The sequence below is a fragment of the Labrus bergylta genome, chromosome 9 (assembly GCF_963930695.1).
Source record: "Labrus bergylta chromosome 9, fLabBer1.1, whole genome shotgun sequence".
In the NCBI taxonomy this organism is placed as follows: domain Eukaryota; kingdom Metazoa; phylum Chordata; class Actinopteri; order Labriformes; family Labridae; genus Labrus; species Labrus bergylta.
This window is the reverse complement of record NC_089203.1, coordinates 3793918-3805495: the sequence shown is the minus strand read 5'-3', so window position 1 is coordinate 3805495 and position 11578 is coordinate 3793918. Positions and strand designations below refer to the sequence as shown.

Below are 11578 nucleotides of genomic sequence, written 5' to 3'. Positions count from 1 at the left end.
AGCCTTAGATGTCATTCAGGCCATCAAGACAAAGTGATGACAAAGTCCATATGAGTAAGTCCTTACTTTCATAGTGCTTCTAAAATATTAAAGGGGATCAGACATATTAAGAAAAAATATTTTCTACAGTGTTTTTGAACATACAGTATATTTGGTAACCTGAGTGTCTACCGAACCACAAAATGTGAAATAAACCCATCCAGTCCTTTGTTTGTGCTCTGCATAAGTCTTACAGCACAGAGAAAAATGTGCTCTCCTTGTGACGTCACAGTGGGAATCTGATAAAAAAATACCCTCCCCTCCCCTGGTAGCTCAACACATAAACTCCACCCCCAGCCTAGAAACAAAACTTTTGCGCAGGTCTGCCATTTTTATTCTCACTACAGAGGAGTGATGTCTACTGGGAAAACTCGGGGGGGGGGGGGGGGGGGGGGGGGGCTCATTACATTTAAAGAGACACACACACCAAAACGTTGCGTTCTGAGAGAGCTGGTTTATACAGGGTCACAAACCTCCTCTGGTGCTTGATTCATGTTATATTTTGACCAAAGCACAGCACAGATGTTTCATTTAGACCACAGGGACTATGGAAGGTGGAAAAGGGGGATCATATGTCCTCTTATAGACTAACATTTTTTTACCTTTATGCAAAAAATAAGATTGAAATAACTGAATGAATCGTCAATTTAAAAATAAATAAATTCCTCAGTTCAGGGAACTGACAGAAACCACAAATGTACAGATGACAACTTTTCTAAACACTAAGAACATTTCACAAAGATAAGTGGTGATCTGACATCTGTTTTAATGGTAGATTTACCTCCAGTCTTGCTCTGTCTACATCTTTGGGCAGCCTGTTGCGACCTCTTGTGGTAACAACGAGCGCTTCATATGGATAAACCTGCACAGAAGGAAAAGCAGCCCTGATGTATTAACCTTTAGACTTTTCAGTACAATAACACTGGGATTAACATCTACCTCACATGAAATGAATTATTTAAATAATGGTTTTAATACCTTACCTTGTATTCTGCTGGGAGGACAAAAATAGATAGAAGTCAGTACAGTGGTAAAAAAAAAACATTGAAATAATTGCTTGAATCTAATAAGATGTGTGTGATTAAATGTGAATCAAATTACCTCTGCTTCCCCAGTTGACCTCACTGCTGCTGTCGTAGCGGTACTGGTAGCAGTCTGCACTCTGAGGCTGCAGGTGTAGAGAGGGACAGTACTTAAACATTATCAAATCCTTTCATGGCTTTGTAGTCAGAGTCAATATTTGGAGTCAACAACAGGCCAGAAAAACCCCTTGATTCCAAAGTTTCATAAAATGTAATGTCAGTTTGTCTCACCCTTTGGATGCCGTTGCGTCCATATCCTGGTAGCGACGCCGATTTACAAACAAAATCTTTTTTTTAAAAACAGAGAGAAGTAAAAAAAAAAAGAAAAAAAGTGTGAGTCATTGTTTGCATTGATTTCCAATAGTTTGAATGCATTTTGAAACACTGAAAGCAGTGTCAGGTCTGTGCCAGAAGATGGCGCTGATGACCAACCAAAACATCTCCAAAGTTCCAGATGTGTGCACATGACATTAGAGCTTTGTTGATGTAAGGTCATTAAACTAGACATGAACACATCATTAATGGACTAATGACAACGCCAAAACGGAGACTGAGTATTAAAACAACAGTTCTGATTTAAATGAACACAAACATGAACACAGCTGGTTTGTTCAGCTGAAGACATTTTTTAATCAAATCTAAATGTTAAACTCACCACTATCAGCACTGTACTGGGATCTAGGAGCTGTGAAATAAATAGATAATATTGTAAAATGACATCTTTTTATTGTGAAGACAGACATGCTGCAACATTTTGAAGCTTGCCGCTCCTCCTGCGTTGAAGTTTGGTAAAAAATATTCAAGGAAAATCACTGCAGAGATTTGACAGCCATCTGTCTAGTTAGATGCAGAAACAAAAAGAAACAAAAAGAAAAAAGAGAAGGAGCAAGTTGGGTAACCATGAAGCCCTGGGAGGCATACAAAACATCAAAGGGGCAAGAAGGCAGAAAGAGGCCAGGAAGGACTGGTTCAAGAAAGGAGTGGGGGGTGTTAAAAAACAACAACATACAAAGACACACTGCATACGCCAACATTAAATCACACAACACAGCCTCTGCTGCTTTTCAACTGTAGCCAACGGAGTCCTGTTCAGTTTTGTCCCCTCCCCTCAGAGAAGCAGCTTTAATGAGAGATCTTACAGCTCATAAATAAACCAGGATATGGGACACCAGCTGTGTGAGCAAGAGGGTGAGATAGACACACAGATAGTTGGATGGAAAGATAGAGACGTGGACAGTTATCAGTGCAGAATATAGAGAAGGTGATTAAAGAAAGAGAAGGAGAAAAAAGAAACATAATAACGAAGAAAACTGAAATAGAAGATGGCAAAAAGATTACGCAAGGAAGTGGAAAGACGAGAGAATTGTTTGATGGTGATGAAGATGGGCTGGTGTATAAATGTCATGGGCTAAAATAAAACTCTGGATCTAATGCGTGAGAATTGAAGGTTGGTCCTTAGAAAAATAAATAAGTGTGGTAGCTTCAGGTCCAGCTTTATCACATCTGGCATTTCTGCACTATAGAATCAGTGTGATAAGATATGCCCCCATCAATGACAGGCCACATCTGCTGCTGGCCTATGACAGTTTCTACAGCAGCTGTTAAGCCATCTTAGCATCTTTCCATCTCAATCAAACCGCCTCACCTACAGCAGCCATGACCTTTCTTGACCTGCATCCACAGCCTCACTGCCCTGGCCACAAACTCTGATGAGAGCAGATATTGAGGCCCATAAAAAAAGCCCTGATGGCAACACATGTGATCACACTGGGAGGGGCAAAGAACACGGCTGCTTGTACGCTTTTAGAATAAGAGACAAAGAGGGGGGGGGATGCATAGGGGGCAGGGTGGATCCTTACAGCCATTGACAGTGTTGTTGTACGCAGTGGTGCCGTAGCCCGTAGTGTTGAGTGTTTCCTTGCTCCCACTACGAGAATTCCTCGCACTGCCCCAGGGGTCGTTGTCATAGGAACCAGATCTGGCTTTCATCTCCTCCTTCAGGATCAACCTCCCGATGCCACTCCCAATCTGAGCAGGAGCGAGGAAGGATGCAGAGGGGAGAGGAGTCATCAGGGAGAACTGACAATTAAATGTACAGTGAATGCAAGATGGAGGAAGAAAAACAAATAAATACAAGGCAGTACAAATAAGCATCATACAGTAAGCATTATTTATGGGGGGTTCTTAGTAGGTGACTTTCTTAAAACCAGATGTTGAAAAAGGAGAATGAAAAATAATGAAGCTCTCACTCTTTGAAGACCGTGACTCCAACTCTCTTCATCTCCTCCCGTCGAAAAGCGTCTTCTCTGCACCCGATAGGCTGAGAGAGAAGACAGATGAAAGAGATCTCCATGTGTGAATATAGATCTTGACGTTTTAAGATCTCAGAGAGAAACACAATATCAGAGTGGGTGTGTGAATAAATATGACATCACAGAGTTACAAAATATTTTGTAACGAGTGGGTGGGTGAATAAATGTGATAAAACAGAGTTTCTATACTGTACTTCTAGTTTGTATGCATTTCGTTGAGCCAAAAATGGAAGAATTTTAGCTTGCTCACAGCTTGCTAAACCAGATTCAGTAAAATGACTCAGTTTCTTACTCCTAGGAGAGCTGGTGTAGGGGTAGTAGTCCGACTCCGACTGGGAATATGGCTCAGGAGAGTAGGTGGACAGTCTGGAGGACCTGAGGATGTCCTCGCTGGTCCGGCTTTTGGTTGCTGCGTCCACATGAATATCTGTGAAGAGATGTATCAAATTAGGAGAGAAGAAAAACAGACAGAACAAAAGTAAATGGGTTCTCTGTTAGGAATTTGGAGACAAACACCTATTAACTATTTATGTCGAGAATTGGAGTCTTAAAGCTGAGCAACTTGCAGTTTGTGTCGATTTTGGCGACCCCCTGTGGACAAAGTTGTACCTTCCATCTTTTTGAGTGATCCTGTCCTAAACTTGTGCAGGCGAAGTAGTTTTTCTGACATAAAATCTTCTGTTGTCTTTAAACAGTCAAACGTATCATTCACTGTGACACTGTGTGACTATGTTTCTGCAGTGTGCTGTTAATCTCCTTGTCTGACAACGACCTGTGGTGACATCACTAACACAAATTCAAATTAACACAATATAAATAATAATCACTCTTGTTGCTGGCGGTCTGGTTTGATTGTGTAGGTCATTAAGAGGCATCAGGACTACTTTCAGTCTGTTTCATAACCAGATAAAAACTCCTCACAGGAGCTTTACGTCTGTATCCTAAATGTTAAGCCAAAACCACAAGTTGGTTAGCTAAGCTTATAACTTAGCGTCAAATGGGAAAATAGAAAGTCTGTTCCTGTCCAAGGTAAAAAAAAAAACCAAATATGCCAGCACCTATGAGCCTACCAGTCAAGAAGTTGTTTCTGATGTGTTTAATCTGCATTAAAAAAAGTGTAAAAAGTATTAAATTTGATGTGGGGCTATGTGCCAAGTATTTAATGGACCAGGAGATAAGATCTAAAGGGTTAATTGGTGAGCTTTAGAGGTGATGGTAGGCAGATTTTATTTTTAAAACTTTGGACAGTGCTGAGCTAGTCGTTTCCCCATTCCCCCGTCTTATACCAGACTGCATGTCTTGTGTTCGAGCCTCTCATTCCAAGAACAAATCAGAGAGTGCCACCTAGCTAAACCCAAGACTGTTATTCTGGTTTGTATAGTGAAAGACATGGTGGAAAAACTGATCTGCTTTACACAGGTTTAACTGCAGATGATTATTCACTGTGTTCAGTTTCTGAAGGGGAATAAAATATATAACATTTTATAAAGACAGCTTCAGAGGTGCTGGTTGGAAGATCTAGGCTAGCTAAGCTAATTCTCCTATAGCTCCACCTTTACATTGAAAACAAATAGGCCTATCAGAAAGGTTTGAATACTCTTCTACAGCTCTTGACAAGACAGTTAAAACATTGTGTTTCTTGAACTGTACTGAACTAAGTCATGCCGTAGCTGTGTGAAAATGTTTTAATGAATCTCAAAAAGATGAACAGCGAGAGAGAACATTTACGCCACAGAGTCATCATATACACCATTCCTGTCAGAGGAAATCAATATTTCAGCCAACAGCACGAAAATAACCAGCATCAAAGTGAGTTCAGTTACTGCTTAGCCTGAGGCACGCAGTCGCTGCACGAGTCGTGAGGGAGGTGATATTGATGACACTCTGCACTAAAGCACAGTCAATGGAAGTCAATGGGGTGACATGCAGCGTAATGTCAGATAGATCGCTCTTCACTCTGTTAGCCATTAGCAATGCCAGCCCCCAATCCATGATCCATTGAATTCCTATATACATGACACATGACTCCAATGGCAGACATTCTCATCTTTGAGGCACACACTTATAGCGAGATGCTACACTCTGACTTCTGTCAGAGGAAGTTTGGATGTCCAGTATTGACATGCACTGACATGCAAATAATAATATCACTGTACCAACAGTGAGTGAAACAAGGAGAGGAGGGAGATACTTACAGCAGCAAGGTCATCAGGTAAAGTGGTGCAGGAGGTGGAGGGAAGTGAATAAAGGGATTGGATGCGATAAGAAAGAGGTGAAAAAGAAAAGGGAGACATTATTGGGCCTTTGTCGAGGAAGAAGTGACAATGTGAGAGCTTTGCTACGCATACAGAGAACAGGGACAGAACCAACAACTGAGCCTCTTACATCTCCTCTGTTCTGTACAAGTAGCAAACTTGACAACTTAATAGTACATAAAAGGCCTGTGTAGTGTACAGCAACACACGTTCACATGTGTCTTTGGATTGACATCAATCCTGCTTAGTGCTGAAACAAGAGAAAATGATCGTCAATAGCTGTTCAGGAAGACATAACGAACGAGAAGGATCAATGTGACTGATGTTGAAGTGCACGCTGAATGTCAGTGTTGTTACAAGTCAAGCTCAAATGTTTTTGAATCAGCTATCTTCACATTCAGTGACTGTTTATGGAAAAAAACATATGGCCAGTGATGTACTAATTACATATATCTGAGGACTTAAAGTGTATTACATAGGAAGACACAATTGGATAAACACCCCACAAATACAAACACATACCGTTCAAAGAAACATGCAGGACAACAACAAAGATAAACTATCCTCCATCAAGAGATCTGAGGTCTTGTGACTCTCAGCTGAAAGGCCTTTCAGACTCTAATTTGACAAGGGGATAGTGAATCTTCTTCTTATGAATGTTTACACTGGAGCACGCTGCTCAGATGGCTCAAGTGCATTTAAGTTTAATGGCTTGTTAAAAGGCAAAAATAGCATCTTGTCTCAACCACACTGCTGTGCTATTCCACCGCACAACAACATAAATCCACACGCTTAAGAATCCAGACGTCCCCAGTCACATCCTTGCTCTGTTTTCACCAACTAAAACGTAACCACACTGCTGTCTCCAGAGTCAAACAATTAGAGTTACATGGCTTTAAATCACACTGACTGCTGGCAAGGCTGGGAAATAAAAGTAGACTCCACAGAAAGTATAAATTCAAGTTATGAGGCTGTGTTTTCCTGTGCTTGTTCCATTGTTCTGTTATGTTCTGGTGAATTGTGTTTCCTGAGAGTCCCATGTACTCAACACTTGTCACGCATGAGCACCCTGAATCTCATTCAAGGTCTATTCCCCTGCCCTACACACTGACAAAAATCTGTTGTGCTGCTGGAGCTGCACGCAGAAGCAGACGTGTGTGCTTGTAGCATGCACATTTAACATTTTACTCTTGCATTCAGCCACTAACTAATGCATTTTGAAAAGAGTCATACAACCCTATTTCCTTAATGCATTTTGGAGCACAGACTGAATCCTTTCCATTTATCTGAGTTTTTCAATTGATGGCTTCAATTTCATGATGATTGGAACATCAATACCACTAAATCACAAGGGGCTGGTGTAAAAACATCGATAGAGGGCAGTAAAAAAGCATCTACATCAAGTATTCAAGCACAGCATGACTATACTGACAAGAGGACAGGCAGGCTAAGGCGGGGCTAACTGCACTGTACCCGCTCGCGTATAGATGGGAGGCTTCCTGTAGATGTTGGGGTCCCCTGTGGCTGAGGAGAGAAAGAGGAGATGGAGAGGTGAAAAGTGGAGGAGTGAAAGTGAAGAGGGGGAGTGAGTCTGTTGGGATGATCGGAAGGGAGAAGGTGGAGTTTGGAATAATTGTATAAATGCAGGGTGAAGTATGCCAGATCAAATATGTGTGGTATAAAAATACGACTTAGTCACATTTTCACACACCCTCATTCCCAGAAAACTCAACAAGACCTTTTCTAAATGATCAGTGTTAGTGAATAATGGTGAGTGAAATCCTCCCTATGGCATTAAAAAAAAAAACATGAGATAATGAGAAGAGGGATGAGGAGATGAAGAGTCCTACCTGGTACATGAAAATGTTTAGGGGGCTGGTTTGTGGTGGGTGTGCTTGACCGCCCCTCTTGGCCGTAATAAGGAGAACTCCTGCCACTCTCAGAGCCTGCAGCCAGCCACAGCCAATCACAGCAAAGGAAACATGAGCATGAAGGAAGGCTTCAAGGCAAGTGTCATCCATGCAGATGAAAACAATCTTTCTAATTACAAAAGTAGGATAACTTTTCCACTTGTGTGATGACAAAGACAGTTCACTTGTGGTCTTATCACAGTCGTTTCAGTGTCAGTGCACATGTGTAAGAGTTAAATGAGATGAATGTAACACAAGCTCGCAGAACAACTATTCTGGAGAGCCGGGAATGACATCCAGGCCTAAGGCGGCGAACCTGTCAAACTTATGTCACCACTGATATTCTAGGATAGTATGTTCGGAATGACGATGATAAACAAATGGAAATGACAAGCAATTTGATCAATCTGTTAGGGACAGCTTGACATTTTGGGAGATACTGGTATGCATATTTGTTTTGAAGCTTCAAGCAGAAGCTGGTTAGCTTAGCTTAGCTTAGCACAGCAGAAAAGCGGAAGCAGACAACCTGGCTGTATTCAAATTTCAAAATCTGCCGTTCAGCCCCTTTATACCTTTAGCTTGCTTGATTTTTTTTTTATTTGTATGAAAAATAATGTTAAAAGATGATGATACACTTGTTTACAATGTTATATTTATTGGCCAGAAGGTTTGACTCCTTCAAGTCTCTGCTGGTTGTCTGTTAATGTTACAGTGAAGAAAAGGCTTTAGCTTACCAACAGTAGTGGATTTTGTTACCTTTGTACAGAGCCAGGCTAGCTTCTTATGCTACAATAAGCTAACGGCTTCTGACGTTATCTTTAGACTGAGCAGAGCCCTATGAGAGCGGTATTACTCTTCTCCTCTCATTATCAGCAAGAGAACAAATAAGTATGTTTGAAAAAACTATTAAATCATGTTCAGTAGAATAAATTCATACATTGAGAAAATAACAATATGTGTAAAGTGCATTTCATATGTGAACTAATGTCAAACAGAGGTTATAAGCAGAGGCCACAGATTTAATACCATCTGACTCACCAGGGTAGCCGTAGTGCTGCGGAGAGCGAGGCATGATGGGTGACATGCCTTGACGACTATATGTGGGCGAGTCAATAAAACCTGGGCTAGAGCATCGCCTCTGCTTAATGTCCAGGCTGTCGTAGTCCTGATAAGACAAAGGAGAAAGGTTATGGTTAAAGAAGCAAACGGGGAAATGAGGAGACAAATACCTTAATGACAGACCAAAATGACAATTTGTTGACATGTTTCAACATGTCCTAAAATGAGGGGGGTTGGGGGTGCTCACCTGAGAATAGGGGGAGAGTGTCCCAAGTGACTGAAGAGTCAGAAAAAAAAGAGTTATTATATGTACTGTACCACAGAAATGAAGAACCAACACTATGTCAAACATCATACATATTCAGAAACACAAGATAATACCAGATAGTGTCAGTAGTTGAATCTATGCTATGATTGAGCCCTCAAGGTGATGTGGGGTTTCCTACATGGGACAACCTACTCCATATAGCAGACGCTATGTTGAAGACAGTTTAGTTGGCATTTAGGGAAGTCATGATTCATAAATGTCTAAATGTAATGATGTCAGTCTTGTGAGCTTACAAGGCCGTGGAAGGCAGTTACAATTCAACGCTATTATTTAATTATACTTAGCAGATGTTATGCTGGCTCATATAATAATTACAAATATGAAAGTAGTACTGTTTTTCTCATAATTCAGTCACAAAGCAAACAAGTGTATCTCCTAAAAAAATATTTCTTCATGTATGGTATAGATATAAGACATTTACCAGACACTGTGTCAATAAAACCTACTACAAAGTAGATTATTCAGTTTTATGTCTCATCATTTTCTAATTAAACTATTTCATACAAACTCACCAGAACTTTTAAAATGAGTTTGGTTTAAAGGTCACATATTATCCATGTTTGAAGAAGTCTCAGAGCTCTCCAAAACATGTCTGTGAAGCTTCTTGCTGCCAATCCACTCTGATCCTGTGTTTGATCATGTGTCTATAAATCCCTCTATTACAGCCTTGATCAGAACAGGCTGTTTCTGTTCCTTTAAATGCAAATGAGCTGTGTCTGACCACGCCCCCTCTTTGGAAGGGGATGTGGGTTGGCTTTCTTGCACCATGCCCTATTATTTACGACTCAAGCCGTTTTCACATATACAGTACACTCATGAAAATGTCTAGATCATTTCAGGAGGACCGCTCAGGATATTCTCCTGACCTGGCTTTTCACATATGCTCCTCACAGCAGGAGAGTATCCCTGTGAGACAGGAAGGGGGGCGCAGGGTCTCCAGGGGTAAGACCTGACGTTTAAAATAAAGACGCAGAAGTAGCAACAGAGTCTGCTATACGATGCTATAATGAGAATATTTGCCTTTATATCAATGCTAAGTGTGGTTCGGCAGAGTCACATTGCAATGAGATCATAGCGGCCGTGGGCAGACAGCCAATGCACGAACACCAGTCACAGGATATAAATGTCACTCCCCCTCCTATTGACTCGAGGTGAATTCTCCGGGGAATATCCTGCAGTGTTCTCATATCAGCTCACTCGGACTTGCTGTGGACAAAATACTAGGGGTCTGTCAGGAGAAACTCCGGGTGAAGTCTGAGTTAAAAATTCTGCTGTTCGTGTTCACACATACTGCTCCTCCTGGAAATATCAAGAGTTTTGCAGGAGTTTTCTGCAAGTGTGAAGCCCTATCAAAGGGAAAAACAACCCCCTAGATGTGGGCGTGTCACCCAACTGGGGGAGGGGTTTGTGATGTCATGAAGGGAAAATCTCCAAACGGCCTGTTTGAGCACACATTTTCTGAAAAGTGGAGCAGGCAGAAGATGGAGAGGATGGACTTTTCTCATCATTGGGGGGAAGGGGGGGTTATAGTCAGGCTAGAGTCACATATTAGTGTTAGAAAAACATGGTAAAGTGTCTTTTGCATAATATGTGACCTTTAAAATGACTGCATCCTTCATATTTTAAAAATCTAAATAATGAGTCTTAAAACTACTACATGATTAAGTTGGAATGATAAAACACATTTCTTGTCAGCACAGCTCCATCTAAAAACCTTAACAAAGTGTGACGTTAATGAGGAGTCCAATCCTCAGTCTGGCCTGGAGTGTGTAGCAGTAGTACCTCCCCATAGCAGTAAAAGTCTAGCCTGTCATCAGAGGTGTATCTGTGGTACGGCTGGTATGAGGAGGATATGAGATCTGGCTGCTGGACCTCGTATATGGCCTTGACCTTTGGCAGGGCAGCTAGGTCCTTATAACCTAGGATCTCATTCTTCACTCTGGCCTGGAGAGAGGACACACACATACACCACCAAAGACAACAGCAACCAAGACACAACATCAACCACATGGACGAAGCACAGTAACAAAGTAGAATGAAAAAAAACATCAGCCAAAGCAAACCAGATCATACAGCGGTGAGAGGGTGAGAAAGAGCTGATGAAGCACACACAAGCCTGCACCCACACATGATCGTGTGTGTCTGTGTGTGCATGCTCATCAAAAGTACACATTTATACCACACAACCTGACAGCGGTGAAAGTTGTTGACCTTCAGGAGCTCAGCATGTGTGAGAGAGAGAGCAGAGGAGCTAAAGAGAGAGAGAGAGAGAGAGGAGACAGTATGGACGAGAAGCGTGCTTACACTGCATTTCTGCCTCATCCATCACCTTAAACAGAAAGGTCATTGATTATGAGACGAGAGCAGAGCAGGGCAAGGGCTTAGCAGAGAGCGGTGACTCCTGCTTGCATGCAGACAACCTTTGACATGCTAATACAGCCGGCATGCAGCAACACTCAGCAGACTGCCAAGCAGCATGGTTCCAAATCAGGCCAAAGTCTCTTATTTTAAAAAGGAACTGGTCAAACTTTAAAATGCACACAGTGGCTACCTTTGCATACACTTTATTTATTCATATTAATCAGCCTTAAGA

The 11578-nt window shown here is 41.5% G+C and overlaps 1 protein-coding gene across 8 annotated transcripts in view; it reads right to left on the bottom strand.

Moving 5' to 3' along the window:
- The window catches only part of ablim3 (actin binding LIM protein family, member 3), a 51177-nt gene that overhangs the window by 1152 nt on the left and 38447 nt on the right, over positions 1 to 11578 (bottom strand). For 2 of the 8 annotated variants that reach the window (XM_020629695.3, XM_065958760.1), the window contains 13 exons: positions 10768 to 10929; positions 8905 to 8934; positions 8637 to 8763; positions 7539 to 7634; positions 7162 to 7212; positions 3726 to 3842; positions 3371 to 3441; positions 2981 to 3149; positions 1777 to 1806; positions 1353 to 1408; positions 1141 to 1207; positions 1023 to 1033; positions 821 to 901 (listed from right to left, as the gene is read on the bottom strand). In XM_020629695.3, the coding sequence (XP_020485351.2) occupies positions 821 to 901; positions 1023 to 1033; positions 1141 to 1207; positions 1353 to 1408; positions 1777 to 1806; positions 2981 to 3149; positions 3371 to 3441; positions 3726 to 3842; positions 7162 to 7212; positions 7539 to 7634; positions 8637 to 8763; positions 8905 to 8934; positions 10768 to 10929 (1068 nt within the window). Of the gene's footprint in view, positions 1 to 820; positions 902 to 1022; positions 1034 to 1140; positions 1208 to 1352; positions 1409 to 1776; positions 1807 to 2980; positions 3150 to 3370; positions 3442 to 3725; positions 3861 to 7161; positions 7213 to 7538; positions 7635 to 8636; positions 8764 to 8904; positions 8935 to 10767; positions 10930 to 11578 lie in introns of all 8 variants that reach the window. The other 6 variants (XM_065958761.1, XM_065958762.1, XM_065958763.1 and 3 more) reach the window with 6 other exon arrangements.